Source organism: Miscanthus floridulus, chromosome 1, assembly GCF_019320115.1.
Source record: "Miscanthus floridulus cultivar M001 chromosome 1, ASM1932011v1, whole genome shotgun sequence".
In the NCBI taxonomy this organism is placed as follows: domain Eukaryota; kingdom Viridiplantae; phylum Streptophyta; class Magnoliopsida; order Poales; family Poaceae; genus Miscanthus; species Miscanthus floridulus.
This window is the reverse complement of record NC_089580.1, coordinates 168,315,315-168,334,217: the sequence shown is the minus strand read 5'-3', so window position 1 is coordinate 168,334,217 and position 18,903 is coordinate 168,315,315. Positions and strand designations below refer to the sequence as shown.

General features: G+C 42.3%; 2 protein-coding genes across 5 annotated transcripts; one reads left to right on the top strand and one right to left on the bottom strand.

Moving 5' to 3' along the window:
• Positions 1 to 835: 835 nt before the first annotated feature.
• On the bottom strand, positions 836 to 1,940 carry LOC136501474 (uncharacterized). Its single transcript, XM_066497000.1, has 3 exons — positions 1,572 to 1,940; positions 1,314 to 1,419; positions 836 to 1,239 (listed from the first exon to the last, which is right to left on the bottom strand). Exons 1-3 carry the CDS (start codon positions 1,614 to 1,616, stop codon positions 1,151 to 1,153), a joined length of 240 nt encoding a protein of 79 aa, XP_066353097.1. The 5' UTR covers positions 1,617 to 1,940; the 3' UTR covers positions 836 to 1,150.
• A 6,697-nt stretch (positions 1,941 to 8,637) lies between these two features.
• Positions 8,638 to 18,528, top strand: LOC136547491 (ABC transporter B family member 20-like). Of its 4 annotated transcripts, XM_066539445.1 has the most exons (12): positions 9,370 to 9,506; positions 10,515 to 10,615; positions 10,967 to 11,021; positions 11,098 to 11,291; positions 11,377 to 11,577; positions 11,817 to 12,076; positions 12,168 to 12,478; positions 12,556 to 12,776; positions 12,866 to 13,206; positions 13,739 to 14,532; positions 14,637 to 14,878; positions 16,840 to 18,528. In XM_066539445.1, the coding sequence occupies exons 2-12, from the start codon at positions 10,586 to 10,588 to the stop codon at positions 18,067 to 18,069; spliced, it is 3,879 nt and encodes a 1,292-aa protein (XP_066395542.1). In that variant the 5' UTR covers positions 9,370 to 9,506; positions 10,515 to 10,585; the 3' UTR covers positions 18,070 to 18,528. The 4 variants fall into 4 exon arrangements, with proteins under 4 accessions (XP_066395534.1, XP_066395527.1, XP_066395542.1 ...); XM_066539437.1 differs by lacking the exon at positions 10,515 to 10,615 and having other exon boundaries at positions 8,638 to 9,506; positions 11,098 to 11,273; XM_066539430.1 differs by lacking the exon at positions 10,515 to 10,615 and having other exon boundaries at positions 8,638 to 9,506.
• Positions 18,529 to 18,903: the final 375 nt, after the last annotated feature.

Sequence of the window (18,903 nt, the reverse complement as noted above, 5' to 3'; positions counted from 1 at the left end):
AGGCAAACGGAAGTACAAAGAGTCTAAACCAGAAAGAAAGATAAGACAATGCCCAGAAGTAAACTAAACCAAAAACAAAGAGAGGGCAGTGCCCAGAAGTAAACTAGCAGAGCTACATCACTACCAAACCTCTGACTCAGAGGTTAACAAAGAGAAGACAATGGCCAGAAGTAAACTAGCTAAGCAGGGTTGGTACTCCCTCCGTCCACGGAAGAATACGATTCTCATTTTTTGAGAAGTCAAACAGTTTAAATTTTAATTAATTTTATATAAAAAATATAAATTTATAATACAAGCTAAGTATCATTAGATTAGTTATAGAATATATTTTTATAACAAATTTATTTGCAGACATAATACTAATAATATTTGCCATAAATTTAGTTAAACTTAAGCTTTTCTTAACCGTCACGCATCCCATAATTACATTCTTTTTCGCACGTTAGTATATCACTACCGAACCTCAGGCTCAAGAGAACTTTTGTAATATAAGGAAGTAGAAAGGGCAGAAAACTAAGTCACCTCTTTTACTAGTGCTAATAAAAAAAAAACTCAGATAAATTGGTAGTTGCGGCCTCTTTAATTTCCATCTCCACTAATTCAGCTACTATACCGATAGATTGTATGTGTTTTATGGGCTTCTTCTAGTTGTAGAACCAGGCCAGTTCAGTTTCAACACCCTACCAAGCGGCCCTTATATACTTCTGACGAAGTGATGATTATAAGTACCAAGTTCAATTTCTGGTTTATATTATTGCCAGAAAACAACGAGCTATATATTTCAACTGTTGTTTACTTTAGCGAGGACGAGCCATATATGGTATAGAAGTAGGAGGTAAATGTATATACATACGCCAGCAACGGCTACTTACGTAGAGTCGCACAAAATCGAAGAAGACATATACGTAGAAGAAGATAAGAGTTGTGCGCATGATAATTAAGATGGCTTTCCCTACTTTACCCTGTACACATAACGCCACAGCCCCACATGATATAGGTGATTACAGAAGATCACATTAGCATAGCAGCTGACCTCCCTATCGCTTATTCCTCCCTAATTAGACACAGTAAGTAATAAACCCAAAAATAACTAAATAATAAACATCATGACTAATTTAAGCCAGCCAGCAGCTAATTCAGTGCTGCTGTGCTAGGAGGTGCTTGCGCTTCTCTTCTCGGATATCCACTGCTTGTACTTGTCGAAGAACTCCTTGTTCTCCTTCTCCAGCTCCTTCCACACTGCAAATGCTCGCACGAAACATACATGAATTTACCAGAACAATTTGAAATGGCAATTCGTCTGCTGAACGGACCTGTGGAGGTGACGACGGGCTGGACGTCGGTGCGCTTGGCCAGCGCCTCCATGCACTCCTCCATGCTCATCCCGAACGTCATGCACCTCTCTATTAGGTGCTGCACCTGCATGAACGACGACGGCGACGCCGACCACCGCAGTTAGTTCCGAGCATCATGCATGCATGCAGACTGGAGTGTGACTTCAGAGTTCAGAAGAACTAATAATACATGAATTGATAATGAAACAGATGGGAGAAAAACGGATACTTAATTACCGTGTGAATATAAGAGGCAGGATTAGAATCGTCTCCGGGAGCCATGGATCCCCTTTTTTTTTTGAGCCACACACTGGGCAGCAGGCAGTGCCCTGTTGACCTTTCTCTTCGTCTACCACCCGGAACAGTTTCTCTATAGGCTGTAGCGAGATAGTCTATGGCTGCCCGCAATCTGGTTCCGTGTGTGATGATAAGGCGTGCAGAGTCGACAGGGGAGGATCCTATATATACATGCGCCACGGATGAGGACACCACCTCCCGCCCGGCGCCTCGCTGGGAGAGGTCCACGGCTCCTCCCACCCGCTGGCCGCGGCGACGGCCAGGCGGCGCCGGGGTTTCCTCCTGTGGACCGAGCGCACGGAGCGGGCGCGGGAGGAAAAGCGGGGGCGGGCGGACCGGGGAGTTCACGTGGGCGCGGGGAGCCGATTGGAGGAGCGGAGATTGGAAAGCGACGTGGGCCGCCGTGCGCAAATATCTTTCTCCCCCGGCCGGCCCGTGGTCTATGCGGGCGGGCCCCCACGCGCGGAAGCCGCCAGGTGGACATGCACCTCGCTCTCTTCACGTGCCACATGGCCCCGCACGGCCGGCCACGTCGCCACTCCTCGGCCCGGAGCGGCGCCGGTCCCGGATCCTCTGTCCGAACTCTGAAGAGCCGAGAGCGGCATCAACCACCAACCCCGAGCGGACGAGCAGGAGCAGACGGCGGCTCCGCGGTCGCGGCCACGGGCCACGACTCGGCATAGGGCACAGGACATACGCGCGCCGGCGCAGCGGATCCTGCTAAGGTTCCTGTGCGCCACCACGGGACCTCGCAAGTGGCCGCCGAGCAGACAAAGCCCTGCGCGGGGCCGTGCCCGGCCGACGCGTAGCCGGGTAGCTGTCTACATGGCGGAATACCCGTCGCGCATGCACAGCGCCTACGCAGCATGACTGATCGATCCCCTCCCGGCGGCCTCCCCTGCTGAGTGCGGACAGAAAGCTGTGACGGGGCCAACGGCTCCGTTCTCCTTCTCCATCAGATCGGCGGATAACAAAAGGGCCTGATGTATGGAGGTGCGCGATGGGTCGTTTCCAAGCAGCAGCCGATCCGTGCGTCTGCGCCCATTGCGTTGCGTGTGCGCTCGCCCGCGCGAGTATATGTCTCGACGGACCAAAGCGAATGGCACGCTTGCTTCGCACACACATGACAGATGACTCATGGTTTCAATGAGGATGCTGGATGCCTCCGACATACGCGGCTCCGGAAAGGGAAACGCGGAGGCGGGCTTCATGCGGAAATCATCCGGTCCGAATACTCGGACCCCATGCGTCGGCCGAACAGAGCGCGGGAACGACGGGACTCAATGGCGCGCGGGAGTACGAGCACGGGACGACGGGACTCAGGTACGTTCGTTTCTTATTCTTTTTTTTTCTCTTTTCCTTATTCTTCCCTCGTTCTTTTCTTTTTCTTTTCATTTCTTTTTTTCCTATTTTTTCTTTTTTATGCTTCATTTTCTATTTTTATTTTTATTTTTTGTTTTATGTGATTTTTATTATTCATTTATTCTTTTATATTTTATGTTTCTTTTATTTTTATTTCTTTTTCTTTTTTTCTTTTTTTCCTTTTCTTATTATTTTTTATGCTCGCGTGTTGTATATGTGATGTTCTATTTTTATCTTTTCTTTTCTTTTTTCTTTTTGATTTCTTTTTTTTGTTTCTTTTCTAGTTATGTTTTTCTTTGATTCATGTTTTTTATTTTTAATCTTTCTTTATTTTTTCATTTTATTTTTATTTTTCTTTATTTTTTCTTTTTCCTTTTCGAGCATCATTTTTTTAATTTTTTTATGTTTTATGTGTTTATTATTTTTTACATTTTTATATGTTTTCTTTTCTTATTATCTTTTTATGATGTTTTATGTTGTTTTTTTAGATGTTTATGTGTATACATGTGATGTTCTATGTTTTTTTATGTTCACGTGTTATTCATGTGATGTTCTGTGATGTTTTTTTATGTTCACGTGGTATTCTTGTAATGTTCTATGTTGTATTTTGTGATGTTCGCGTAATATACATGTGATGTTCTCGTAGTATACATGTAATGGTCTATGACATTTTTTTATGTTCACACAGTATACATGTGATGTTCTATGATATGTTTCGTGATGTTCACGTAATATATGCGATGTTCTTTAATATATCTAGTGATGTTCTATGGTGTATTTAGTGTTGTTCACTTAGTAGATATTCTATAATCTATTTTAGGATGTTTGGAAAATATCCATGTGATATTATTTTAATTTTTCTCTATTACTTTTTTCTTATGCTTTGCTATAGATTTTGTTATTATTTATTTATGTTATGTATTTGTTTATTATTTATTTTTATGTCATATTGTCATGAACTTAAAACTAGAATATTGTTCTTCTAAATTGAGAACATTTTTTCTGTTGAAGACGGAACATTGTTCTCTGAATCTAGAACATGTTGGATCTTGTTTTAAAGAACTTATTATAAGAAACGTGATGATGCAATCAAAATTTAATTTGGATGTTTACGTTTAGCAATTACGATTTTTCTTTAGTTTGTGCATGCGTGAGCTTAGAGGGACGTGGATGAGGTGGGCCTTATCTGCGCGCTGGCGGGAAGGAAGCTACCAGCGCAGGAAGGAATTGGCGCGTGCGGGTGGGCGGGAAAGAATCGGCGCCGTGTTAGCGTCCAATGGTCGGACCGTAAGACGCCCCGGCTTCATGGGCCTCTAGGTTAGGCCTGCACTACTCCTGTCTTGAAAAACATGATGGGCCTCACGAACCATTTTTTCCCTAAAGAGCCGAAGTGGCTGACAACTTCAGCCTGCTTTACATTTTTTTTTGGCAAGGAGCCAAGAACGGCTACGTAAATTCAAGTTGCGACGCAGATTAAATTTAAACTTCATCATGAGTAATAATAAGAAGTTTGTTACCGTGCTTGGCCCTACAAGATTATTGTTAGCCGTTGATCAAGCACAAAAATTAATTAATTGTAGTTAATCAAGGATATTTTAGTACTTTAATTTCAGTCATTAATTTTAATGAAACACTCATTTTTCTTCTTGCTCCGAGTCTCGGAGTATCGTGGAGTCCCGGTGAGGCGGGGCGGAAGGACGACAAGTTCAGCGCGGACATCAGCAGCAGCAACTTCGACGGCAACTCCGACATAGGGGTGTCCTGGACTCCTGGTCAGGGTAATCTATTTCTTCTCTCTGAAGCTTCACAAGCGACGACAACTCCGACATCAAGGTAATTCAGCAGGCCATAAACAATCATGGATTATTTACTGTTGGCTGGTTTGATGTGAGAGAAAAATACTGTTTTAGCTTATAATCCACGATCGTATACGAGCAAGCAAACGGCTTGCTATTTCAAAGAAAAGCTGAAAGCACCGGATTCTCTGGTCAAGGTGGAATTTAACCTAACATCTCGGAATCACGGTTTCAATAATTCAAAAGAACAAGCAGCCATGTGGTGATCGTTGGAGGAACCGATGGTTCCTTTCAGGTGTATATAAACGACGGGCAATTGTGAACGGAGATGGACGGACGTGCGCAACATCGCAAAGCTGGCAGGGAAGAACTGGCCTGGTTGTGGTTGGTGACGACTTGGTGGCTGGTGGGGTGGGACTAATAGGAGCAAGCTTCCAGAAGGATGGCCCGAATCTGGGGGGCACCTAGTAGTAGCTATGGAAAATTATCGCTCGTTTCCGAGCTTGCGCTGCCTGGGTCGTCAATGACCGTCGCGATCAGGCGCTGCTCGTAGTCAACAAGGCGACAGCGTGGAGAACGATTAATTCTACGGCTACCCAACCCGACAATACGCGCTGGGACACCAGCTTGTCATTTTACAGGTACTGATGCCGGCATTAAAATAAGACAGTACTCCCTCAAGAAATGAGTTTATGAGCTTGTTCGCCTGAGCAACAAGCCGGCTTGTTTGGCTTGTTTTTTTCAGTTGGGACAGTGTTTTTCTCTCACAGTAAACCAGCACGAACAGTGTTTTCAACATGAACAGTTTTTTTAGTCCAGCCGAACAAATCCTATATGTACCGTTTGACATGCCACATTCACCATTCATGTATTTTATATATACTATACTATTTATTTATAATTATAGATTTATAATTATTGGATACTATGTTTTGCTGTAAATCTAAACATATCAAGTTTGTATTACAATAATTCAAAATTGTTGGCCAAATTATTAATCATAAATTGTAAATTTAGAATCTTAATATGTATGTGCGCCTTAGAAAGTGGACCCGAGGGAGTATGTGTTCGGTAGGTGCGACATGTTGGTCTAGCTCGTACTATGTGTGGCGCACTAATACTATGGTTTGATAGCATTGGTTTTTGTTGTTAAGTACTCAATCTATCCCAAATTATAAGACATTTTGCTTTTCTATATAAGCCTATGTTTAGTTCCAACCCAAAATCCCAAAAAATGCTACAGTATCCATCACATCGAATGTTTGCGGTCCGTGCATAGAGCATTAAATGTAGACGAAAAAAAAACTAATTGCACAATTTGGTGGGAAATTGCGAGACGAATGTTTTGAGCCTAATTAGTCCATGTTTGAACACTAATTGCCAAATAAAAACGAAAGTGCTACAGTAGCCCAAAATTTCAACTTCCTGAAACTAAACATGGCGTAACTAGAAGAACGTCCGCGTGTTGCTGCGGAAATGACAGGTGAAATTATACTCTTTATATTTACTAATATGAATAAATAAATAAATATCATAATACTACAGGTTAGTGGATGATTTTTAGCATCATGATGTGGACAACTAAATATATATGTTAGTAAATGACGTGGTCTGCTAATGTGAATAGCTTGAATGAAGACATGATGACATATGTTAGTTGAATTTGTTAGTGGATGCTGATTTGGACACTTTGCATGGCAAGATAAATTGTTAGTGGGGTTTGAAAATATAAGATATTGAATATTAAAAATATAAGATATATAGATATATAGATATAGATATCCAAGTGCATACCAAAAGTTATGTACCTACAAGACGTCTTATAATTTGGAACGGAGGGAGAATAAAATACTCCAACTCTAGCAGTCGTGTGTTGTCCCATAAAAAATATAACTCCAACTTATAAGTAGGAGTGGTATACTAAAAAGGTGTGCTATGTAGATGTACGATGTAGTGAAATTTAGAGTTTATAGGTGCAAGCGCAATCATTTCCTTTTGTCCAATTAATACACGTGGAGAATAAAAAGTGTAGAGGATATATATATTAGTTTCATTAGACGTATCTAAATATAAAATAATTCAAAAAGACACAAAATGAACAACGAGTGAAAACCACCATTTGGATTGAAGTGCCTTGTTTCAAAGTCACCCTACAAAAGACACATCAATTCCATTATCACATATATGGGTTCCAAAATCATAGACCCAAATACACATAGTTGTTGAGCAATGTCAATTGTTTCTTGTTTGGATATGAGTCTGGTCTCCACACCATTTGGATGGTTTGCAAAAGGCATTAGTCATCGACAAATGGAGAAAAACTATGACAACCAGATCAAAGTTATGGCAGTCAGACTAATAAATAAACAACTATCTAACAAGCTATGGCATGCCAATGTTTTGTTTATGAACCTTAAATGAATGCTCTTTACATCTAACTTTATAGGTTGCATTCCATTTAAAGACATCAACCAATGAGTGTTACTATACAAATTGTCTTGGTATGTTTTGACCCAATGTTGATAATCTCACTACCTCTTTCTTTACATGCTAAGCTCATCCACGAATCTGCAATGCAAATGAATTTAACATTCAATTGCGAGACCCTCAAGCCTTGTCCAACCATACCACACTAAGTAAGTATGGTCACTATAAATGAATAGGGAAAAAATTAAAGGAATGTAGCGAGGAGGCAGTAGGGTAAAGTGATAAAAGACCGTATTCAAATATATAAATTAATATCTAAACTTTCAAATTAAAACAAGTAACATAAAATTGGACTTGTAAAGTTGGTTTGAATGTGATAATGCGTTACATATAATCATAGTAATAAATATAGCTAGTAACACCCATAATATATAGCAGTTGTTATAACGGTAGCGACTCTCTACCGCTACAAAGCAATTGAGGATAGCATGTTGAAATCTAGCATCCCACTATTTTTTTTGTTAGGTCACTATTCGCTATGTGAATGGTTCAAATAACTACGTGGACATACCCATGACGACAAGAATGCCGAGGATGGTGATTTGAGTGATGATAAATAATGATGGGATGACAAATGATATTATCTTCAATTGATATGAAATCTTAATGTCAATTTGTGTATGCGCATCTTCTTTATTATCTGTTTATGTTTCTTTACATTTTTATACCGTGAATTGTGATTAACTAAAAACTTCTGATTATATTTAACAAACATGAGGTTGGTGTTGATGTAAGGTCCAAAGTTTGTCTATTTGAAATACTCTGATGTTGTAACTGTGCGTCCGCTATCCACCACTCGCTATCTGGTATTTCTAATTCATAATATATGAGTAGGGTACGTCTCTTGACAAAATATTTTCTTAATTAAATGGCGTGCGTCATTTAATCCGACGCCACTGTATCCAAACATCCTATACTGTCACAATTGGAAAGCACAATCAAACGAGTGTGTTGCTGCAAGCCTGCAACGAAGCTGTTTTCCGAAGCTAACAGCTGCCACAGGACTTCCACAACAACACGGGGCCTCCAATTTCGTGTGTCCCTAGCAGGGGAAGAAAGCTACACCAAGACAGCTCATGCCACCAGGCGCAGGCGGGCCCCACCATCTTCGGTGCCCACGAGACCTTTCCGCACCAATCCCGCCCGTCTAATTCCAACGTCGCGCGAAAAAATTTCCACACGCCACACGGGACACGTAACTCCCCCCTTCTCGCTGTCAACCCTGGCCCACCGGTGCCGTACGCGCCTCCAGCCCAGACCACCCTGCCACCGCCAAGTGGGCCCCGCGCCACACACGCCAGCCCGCTTTACAACAAACACCAGGCAGAAAGGGCCACCGCCATGTGGCCCCGCCCATCACACCGCAATCACACGCACGGCCCCCCTCTTCCTCGCCTTTCCTACCCGCACGCCAGAAGCGAAGAAAACCCACAACTAGGCGCACACCATCCCCACCGCCGCGCCCGCCCCGCCTCTTCGCCGGCGACGAGCCGCCGCCGAGGAGTTCAGCGTGGAGTGGCTTCCTCTCGTGTGGGCGACGCTGCCGAATTTCTCTGACTGGGTCGTCGTTGCCGTGTGCCACCGAGATTAAAGTTTTTCGAAGGGTCTCTCCTTTGCGGGACTGGCCTCTTGGAGTTTGTTTATTAGGAGGCGGCTCGAGCCTCGCTTCGGAAGCGACCTGGTCGTCGCCGCCGCCGCCACCGCCGCCGCGTCTTCCCGTAGTCTCTCTCGGGGCTCGCTGTAGTGATGAGCTCCGTCGGATCCTAGGGTTTTTGAACTCTGACGGCTTCGTCGAGCTGCGCAAGGCGTCCAGACGGAGATGGTGCCGACTGGGTTGTTCGGGTGGGCGTCGCCCCATGTACAGCCGCTCACACCCGTATCCGAGGTCTCGGAGCCGCCGGAGTCGCCGTCGCCGTACGGGGACGGGCCGGCGGGGGATGCCGGCGTGGGGGCAAGGGAGGGGGAAGGAGCTGGCGCCGGAGAGGAGGAGGTGGAGGACGACGAGGTCGAGCCGCCGCCCGCGGCGGTGTCGTTCTGGAGGCTTTTCGAGTTCGCCGATGGGGTCGACTGGGCCCTTATGGCTGCTGGGGCGCTTGCTGCTGCTGCCCATGGCGCGGCGCTCGTTGTGTACCTTCACTACTTCGGGAGGGCCCTGAATTTTCTCGACTCTGAGCGGGTTGGGTCGTCTCTCTATGGCCGCAGTGATGAGCTGCTCCGGCGGTTTAAGGAGGTAAGCTGATATTTCTGGTGCTTGGCACTTAGTTGTACATACAATAACTGTTATATTTTCGATTTTAGATGGAAGGATGTTTGAAATTTTTAAATTTTTATGGTGGATTATCTATTCTCCCTTAATGCCATTCTCAGAAGACCGTTCACTCCCCCCCCCCCCCCCCCCCCCCCCCCCCCCCCATTGATCAGCTTTTTCTTTCTATTGATTAGCTACAAATGCTTGTTACTTTGGGGACATGGCAATTCTATAGGATACAGGTTCGTATTGAATAGGAGCTTCTAGGTTGCATTTCAAACATTAGGGCTAGGAAGGTTTCCAACTCCACATGTTTGCTGCTCTGCATTTTTTTAAGTGCAGTTATGTTTATAACTCAAGTTATCACTTCAAATCAGTCCATTTTGATTTCGTCTCGATGCAAAGTTTCCAAAGCCATCATACGTTATTAGAAATTGGAATTGGTGGGTTGGGCTGTGCTTGGTATCACCTTTGCTTAATGTTTGGGTGCTGCTGCTGTGGATGCACCTTTTGAAATTGCGTATATGTTGAGATGGAGAATGTAAGAGTGAAGTGGCCATGGTTTAAATGTTAGTAGTGTCTTATGGAATTGACCATTTAAAAAAATTATGTCGAGGTTAGTTGCAGGATGGTCTCCTTGGTCTCAATGATGCCAGGGTCTAAAGATGTTTATCGGTGTAATATGTGTTTCTTAGCTGTTAACACGTTAAGGGAACGGTTGATACTTGTTGATGTCTTGTGGTTGGTCATTGTTATTGTATCCTTTGTGATTATAATGTTTTTAAAAGAATTTTGCATTCTGAACGATATGAGTTCTTTTATACTCTATATATTCATTTAGTTTCTGTAAGGTTGCCTGGAATATCCTATAGCTGCCTTTAGTAGTTTAGTTATAACCATTTTAGAAATTTTCTTGCAAACAAGGTAATTGAAGCAGCCAAGTGAAGGTTTCACTGGACACTCTCTTTTCATAGCTGGTGTATCCTGTAGGTGGAGATAAAATTCTGGGGATATGGCAGCTTCATCTGTGACAAGAGGAACTGAAAAAAAAAACAGGACTGATGGAACTCATTTCCTCAGGGGGTAACCAAGTAATTTCTAAAATATTCTACATTAAACACTTACGTTATCTCATAATGACTGCTATCTGGAATGCTCCTAGGATCCCCACATCTAGTTCATTATTTGATGTGCACTGTTATCGTTGTACTCCGTCTTGTCATTTATGACAATCCATTTATTTACTCAGTTGTTTGATTCTGCTTGTACCCAAATTTTGGACTTGTAAGAAGTTACTATCCAAACTTCTCCAAACGGGTGCGACCTTGCATTTTTGCGTGTGACCTTGCATGTTTATTTTGTCCCTTAGGACCCTCCCTCCGACTTTCCCGTGTTCTGAAATTGATATCTTGCCCTCTTACATTTTTTCATCAACGTTGCAGCATGCCTTGTATATTGTCTTTATTGCTGCTGGTGTTTTCGTTGCAGGATGGATAGGTAAGTAACTATTGCCATTTAAATTGCAGTTCTCACTCAGCACAAATACAAATTCCTGATTATTTCAGTTCTGCAGAGGTATCATGTTGGATTCTAACCGGGGAACGGCAGACTGCTGTCATCAGATCAAAATATGTTCAGGTTTTGCTAAATCAAGACATGAGTTTTTTTGATACATATGGTAACAATGGAGATATTGTTAGTCAAGTGCTCAGTGATGTATTGCTCATTCAGTCAGCTATAAGCGAGAAAGTAAGACCAAAGTGTGAAGTAACCATCTGTTCCTCTGGAATTCTGATCTGCAGAGTGAACCTCGTCACTTTTAGGGTCTCCTAACAACTGAGTTTCTTTGTAGGTTGGGAACTACATACATAATATGGCTACATTTGTTGGTGGTCTCATTGTTGGCCTTCTGAATTGTTGGCAAATAGCACTTCTAACTCTTGCCACTGGACCCTTGATTGTTGCAGCAGGAGGAATATCTAACATATTCCTTCATAGGCTGGCTGAAAACATTCAAGATGCATATGCCGAAGCGGCTAGCATTGCTGAACAGGTGCTACCTTTATTCATTGTGCCAATCTTTCTTTTGATTTTTTTTAAGAATACACCAATCTAAGCCACTGTCTGATACAGTGCTCATGGCTGCCATATCTCCAATGTCAAGAGTGCTGTATCAGAGGGCAGCTATTCTGCACTGTTGACTTTGTAGATTATACGATCACTCTGGTTTGATGTGCAATTAATTAATAAGTTAAAATATGCCTGGTTCTAATGTGACATGTGCATGTACAGGCCATCTCATACGTCAGGACACTGTATGCTTTTACAAATGAAACTCTTGCAAAGTACTCCTATGCTACCTCACTTCAAGCCACACTTAGATATGGAATTCTGATTAGCCTTGTCCAAGGGATTGGTCTTGGATTTACATATGGACTCGCCATTTGCTCTTGTGCTTTGCAACTTTGGGTTGGAAGACATCTGATCCATCGCAAAAAAGCTGATGGTGGTGAAGTTGTGGTAGCTTTATTCTCTGTAATTCTGAGCGGCCTGTAAGTGACTTAATTTATGCAGAAGTTTTGCTTTATATAAATTATTCCGTCATATATATATCCTTATCTATGTTTCTTTTTAAATTTGTAGTGGTTTGAATCAAGCAGCTACAAACTTCTATTCATTTGAGCAAGGGCGCATTGCTGCTTATAGACTATATGAGATGATTAGTCGTTCAACTTCCAGCACCAATCAAGAAGGGACAACCTTACCCCAGGTGCAGGGGAATATTGAATTTCGAAATGTGTACTTTAGCTACCTGTCTCGTCCTGAAATCCCAATATTAAGTGGTTTCTTCCTCACTGTACCGGCGAGAAAAACTGTGGCACTTGTTGGTAGAAATGGCTCGGGGAAAAGCAGTATAATTCCTCTGATGGAGAGATTCTATGACCCAACATTAGGTAATAGCACTGACAAGCATCTTTTGTTTTCCACTTCTATTCCTCCATTTAAAAGACTACTACTATTTATGTTTCAGGTGAAGTTCTTTTGGATGGGGAAAACATAAAAAATTTGAAAGTAGAATGGTTAAGAAGCCAAATTGGTCTGGTCACACAAGAACCAGCCTTATTGAGTTTGAGCATTCGGGAAAATATTGCTTATGGAAGATCTGCTACCTTTGATCAGATAGAAGAGGCAGCAAAAACAGCCCATGCCCATGGGTTCATCAGTTCACTTGAAAAGGGGTATGAAACCCAGGTAAAGGAGGTACCATATATCTTGTTGTCCAGCAAGGCTAGACTGCTTAGGCATTGGATCTCTGGTACTCACTTTTAGAAATTCTGTAGGTTGGTCGAGCTGGTATAGCACTCACTGATGAACAGAAGATCAAAATTTCTATTGCTCGTGCTGTGCTTTCGAATCCATCCATTCTGTTGCTTGATGAGGTCACGGGAGGACTTGATTTTGAAGCTGAAAAGGCTGTACAAGAAGCATTAGATGTTCTCATGTTGGGAAGGTCAACCATTATAATTGCTAGACGTCTTTGCCTCATTAAAAATGCTGATTATATAGCTGTAATGGAGGAGGGTCATCTTGTTGAAATGGGGACACATGATGAACTTCTAAACTTGGATGGGCTGTACGCTGAGCTTTTAAGGTGTGAGGAAGCAACAAAACTTCCCAAAAGGTAAAGTCTTTTTTTTTCATAGGCATTACCCAACATGTGGCTAAGCATATCTAGTACTTGTGGATACTCCCTCCGTCCCAAAAAGAATGCAATTCTAGATGCATTCTCGGTTAAAGTGCCTAAAGTTCGACTAAATATATAATTTAAAATATTAATGTTTATAATGCCAAAAGAATATATTATGAAAATATGTTTCATGATGAATCTAATGGTACCTATTTAGTACAATAAATATTAGTAATTTTTTATATAAATTTGGTCAAACTTAACATACTTTAACATAACACTGTTCTAGAATTTATACCTTCTAGGACGGAGGGTGTACTAACTAATTTTTAGATCCTAGAGCATTGATAGCTATAGCATCATTTGAAATACAACCGTGCTGTAGAGATTTTGCTTAACCTTTTGTATATATACTTTATGAATATTTGTTTGTTCTTGGTTTTTATTTGAATGTTTGTTCCGTCATATCTGCTGAAAAAGTGTATGATTTGATATGGACTACCTTACCTATTTTGTTTCATGACAGGATGCCTACCAAGAACAGCAGGGAGCGTAAGTCGCTCCAAATTGAGGACACATCAGTGAGCCAATACTTTCAAGAATCGTCCTCTCCTAAGATGGCAAAATCACCTTCACTACAAAGGACACATGGCATGCTTCAATTTTGGCGATCAGATACAAACAGAAACTCTCATGATTCACCAAAGGATCGAAGTCCACCTTCAGAACAAACTATGGACAACGGGATACCTATGGTTGCAATTGAAACTGAAAGAACACCGTCCATTAAGAGACAGGATAGTTTTGAAATGAAATTACCTGATCTTCCTAAAGTTGATGTCCATCCTATACAGCGGCAGTCATCTAAGAATTCAGAACCTGACTCACCCATATCTCCTCTTTTGACTTCTGATCCTAAGAATGAGCGTTCACATTCACAAACTTTTAGCAGACCACAGAGTGAACGAGATGATACGAGTTCTGAACAGAGTGAACTGGATGAGGTTCAGCACCAGAAACCTCCATCTTTTTGGCGTCTTGCAACACTTAGTATTGCTGAATGGCCTTATGCTCTTTTAGGTACAATTGGTGCTGCTATATTTGGCTCATTTAATCCACTGCTTGCTTACACAATAGCACTTATAGTGTCAGCATACTATCAAATAGAAATCCGTGATATGCGCCACGAAGTGAACAGATGGTGTTTATTCATAGTAGGCATGGGTGTTATTACAGTGCTGGTCAACTGGTTGCAACATTTCTATTTTGGAATAATGGGGGAGAAGATGACTGAGCGCATAAGAAGGATGATGTTCTCAGGTAATTGCAATCTGCATCTTTATATGCTGTTCTTGTATTCTGCTAATCGTGTAGTTAGTTTTACCTTATTAGAGTGTAATTCTTATTTATGATTTCTTTGACAGCAATGCTACGCAATGAAGTTGGATGGTTTGACAAAGAGGAGAACAATGCTGATACACTGTCCATGCGCCTCGCAAATGATGCTACATTTGTCCGTGCTGCCTTCAGTAACCGGCTTTCCATATTTATACAAGACACTGCTGCAGTATCTGTGGCCCTCCTTATTGGAATGTTGTTGGGATGGCGGGTGGCACTTGTTGCACTTGCAACTTTGCCAGTTCTTGTCATATCTGCTATTGCACAGGTAATAAAGATTTCTTTATTTGTTTGCTATCCCCTTAAATATGACAAGATACCAAGAAATGTTATGTGGGCCTTGTTTAGATTGCAAGTTTTTTCACTCTCTCTCCATCACAACAAATCTTTGGACACATGTATGGAGTATTAAATGTAGATAAAAAAAATAACTAATTACACAGTTTGATTATAAATTACGAGACGAATCTTTTGAGCCTAATTAGGCCATGATTGGACAATAATTGTCAAATATAAACGAAAGTGCTACAGTGCCAAATACTGATTCCTAACCCTAATCTAAACAAGGCCGTGGTGGTCTTTGGACAAACATAAAGTCCCATCAAAGTATGTGACCCTCATCAAGGACATGTACAACAATGTTGTGACTAGTGTTCGAACAAACAATGGTAACACAGATTACTTCCTGATTGAAATTGGACTTCATCAAGGGTCAGCCTTAAGCCCGTATCTCTTTGCCTTGGTAATGGATGAGGTTACCAGGAACATACAAGGGGATATCTCTTGGTGTATGTTGTTCGCTGATGATGTAGTTTTAGTGGACGAAAGCCAGGCGGGAGTAAATAGGAAACTAGAGTTATGGCGGCATACCCTTGAGTCTAAAGGTTTTAGATTGAGCAGAACTAAAACCGAATACATGAGATGCGACTTTGGCGGAGTTGTACAGGAGGAGGGAGATGTGAGTTTTGGAAGGTCAAGTAGTGCCTAAGAAGGATACTTTTCTGTATCTGGGATCGATGCTATAGAGGGATGGAGATATTGATGCGGACGTTAGCCATAGAATCAAAGCAGGGTGGATCAAGTGGCGACAAGCTTCTGGCATTCTCTGTGACAAGAGGGTACCACAAAAGCTAAAAGGCAAGTTCTATGGAACGGCGATTAGACCGGCTATGTTGTATGGAACAGAATGTTGGCCTACAAAGATTCGACATGTTCAACAACTGAGTGTTGCAGAAATGCGTATGTTGCGATGGATTTGCGGTTACACAAGAATGGACCGAGTTCGGAACGATGATATACGTGATCGCCTAGAAGTAGCACCAATTGAAGAAAAGTTTGTCCAACATCGGTTGAGGTGGTTTGGCCATGTCCAAAGGAGACCTCCAGAGGCACCAGTGCATTGTGGAGTCCTAAGCCAAGCTAATAATATGAGGAGAGGTAGAGGAAGACCGAAATTGACATGGGGGGAGGCAATAAAAAGAGATTTGAAAGCTTGGGATATACCTAGAGATCTATGTTTGAATAGGAGTACTTGGAAAACAGCTATTGAAGTGCCTGAACTGTGACTTGGGGCTCTTGGTGGGTTTCAACTCTAGCCTACCCCAACTTGCTTGGGACTGAAAGGCTATGTTGTTGTTGTTGTTGTTGTTTGCTATCCCCTTAAAAGATTGGTATGGTAACATAAATTTGATGCCTAGCATTTACTTTGAAGCTTGCACGTGTAAGAACAGTCTATCAAAGATTACTGAAGACTTCAAACTCTAAAATATTACTTTTCATGTTAGTAATGGGCTTTGTGACAGTTCCCTTTATGATCTACCCCTCTCAAATAAAAAAATGACTATATATGGGTTACAGATATTGAAATTTTTATATCATGCTGCTTGCTCTTTGCAGCAGTGCTTCTTCATATGTTCCATATGTTATGAGGACGAGCGCTAGCTCAGTCGGTACGCTTTCGCAGTGGGCGATCGGCCGGGCGTGGGTTCGATCCCTGGGATTGTCTGTGTTTCCTCACCGGGGTTTAGATATAGGTTGTAGGTCTAGCTTACGCACTAGGGGTGAGTGTGTTAGGGTGCGTGCGTGTGGTGTGAGTTGGTGCGTGAGTTCAGATATTACAGCTTGTAATCGAAGGTTGAGGCAATCAAAAAGAAAATGTTCCATATGTTATAACTGTAGCACATTAGTACACTGGCAAATCTCTAATGGGTCTAATAACTTGTGTTGCAGAAATTGTGGCTTGCTGGCTTCTCAAGAGGAATCCAGGAAATGCATAGAAAGGCTTCGTTAGTGCTTGAAGATGCAGTGCGGAACATATACACTGTAGTAGCATTCTGTGCTGGGGATAAGATAATGGAACTGTACAGACTACATCTTGGCAAGATACTAAAACAAAGTCTTGTGCAAGGACTGGCTATAGGTTTTGGCTTTGGTCTCTCCCAGTTCCTTCTTTTTGCCTGCAATGCCCTGCTTCTTTGGTACACTGCTATTTCTGTTGACCAACAACGTCTGACAATAGCCACAGGACTAAAAGAGTACATTCTGTTTTCATTTGCATCATTCGCATTGGTGGAGCCATTTGGACTTGCACCTTACATTCTTAAAAGGAGGAAATCTCTTACGTCAGTATTTGAAATTATTGACCGTGAGCCAAAGATTGATCCTGATGATACCACCGGCTTGAAACCACCCAATGTCTACGGAAGCATTGAATTCAAGAATGTTGATTTCTCTTATCCTGCTCGCCCGGACATTCTTGTGCTGAGTAATTTTAATCTTAAAGTGAGTGTTGGGCAGACAGTTGCAGTTGTTGGGGTTTCAGGATCTGGGAAAAGCACCGTTATTTCTTTGATTGAGAGATTCTATGACCCTGTTTCTGGCCAAGTTCTACTGGATGGTCGAGATCTGAAATCATTTAACCTTAGATGGTTGCGTAGCCACATGGGACTGATTCAGCAAGATCCAGTTATTTTCTCAACGACCATAAGAGAAAACATTATTTATGCAAGGCACAATGCAACAGAGGCTGAGATGAAGGAAGCGGCAAGGATAGCAAATGCTCATCATTTCATCAGCAGCTTGCCACATGGATATGACACTCATGTGGGAATGAGAGGGGTTGATCTAACACCTGGGCAAAAGCAACGAATTGCCATTGCTAGGGTGGTTTTGAAGAATGCGCCTATATTGTTGTTGGATGAGGCCAGCTCTGCAATCGAGTCCGAATCAAGTAGAGTGGTACAAGAAGCTCTCGACACTCTGGTCATGGGTAACAAGACAACAATTCTCATTGCCCACAGGGCAGCAATGATGAAGCATGTGGATAACATTGTTGTCCTAAATGGTGGTAGGATAGTTGAGCAGGGCACACATGACTCTCTGATGGACCAGAACGGTCTATATGTTAGATTGATGCAACCCCATTTTGGCAAGGGCCTTCGCCAGCATCGGCTAATGTAATTATTGTTGGTCTTTTTAGGTGTAAATTATCCTAGGGCATGATCAGGTTTCCTTCTGCTCTTGGTGCAGCCATTCAGGCGCCCTTTTTGGCAATATCCTAGGGCATGATCAGGTTTCCTTCTGCTCTTGGTGCAGCCATTCAGGCGCCCTTTTTGGCACATGAAAAATGCTGGAAGTTGCTGCCCTGCTGATGCTGTTTTGAGTAAGCGGAATGCTGACCTGATCTTGACAAAAAAATTAGCTTGGAGATTCAGGTAAGTAACTGTGTTGAAACTGTAGGGCACAACTCATTCTGGAAAAAGTTAGCAAGTTTGGAGGGCATTGTAATTTTTGTAATATATGAGTTGAAACATTCTTTCAGAGGCTCGTGCTTGTGATGTCTCTCGCCTCTGTAATGCTAGTGTTTTGATCATTTAACTTGTGTATAAAGTTCGATTCTTGGTCGGTCCAAGTCTTGCAGCCGTGATGAAAAGCCTGATACTTGGTAATTCTGGACGCGGCGTTATTTCCGGCAACGAGACCGTTCAGATTAGGAGTTGCAGATGTTGAAAATTCGAACCAAATTCTTTTTATTTGGAATTGATTATCTTATTGGGTCGATGGGCACGAGCGAAGCGAGTCTCATATTGACTGCCACGGCAAGCTTCACCATTTCTGGCTTCCTCGGCAGGCTACAACTTGCATGTTGTATGCTACAGCTAACAGCGGCATGAATTTTTTTTTGCATTGGACATATTTGTTGAAGTGGATTAAGTGAAAATTAAACTAAGTTTTACCTGAATCCACTCCAACACCTATAGATTAAGGTGAATACATATGCATCTAAAAGGCACA

Bases quoted from the DNA above. Each gene is read 5' to 3' on its own strand.
- LOC136501474 (XM_066497000.1), bottom strand. From the start codon at position 1,616: ATGGCTCCCGGAGACGATTCTAATCCTGCCTCTTATATTCACACG. The intron at 1,420-1,571 runs GTAATTAAGTAT...TCGTTCATGCAG, and splicing joins CTGCCTCTTATATTCACACG to GTGCAGCACCTAATAGAGAG. The intron at 1,240-1,313 runs GTCCGTTCAGCA...GAGCATTTGCAG, and splicing joins GCCCGTCGTCACCTCCACAG to TGTGGAAGGAGCTGGAGAAG.
- LOC136547491 (XM_066539430.1), top strand. From the start codon at position 9,096: ATGGTGCCGACTGGGTTGTTCGGGTGGGCGTCGCCCCATGTACAGCCG. The intron at 9,507-10,966 runs GTAAGCTGATAT...TCAACGTTGCAG, and splicing joins TGCTCCGGCGGTTTAAGGAG to CATGCCTTGTATATTGTCTT. The intron at 11,292-11,376 runs GTAACCATCTGT...GTTTCTTTGTAG, and splicing joins AAGTAAGACCAAAGTGTGAA to GTTGGGAACTACATACATAA.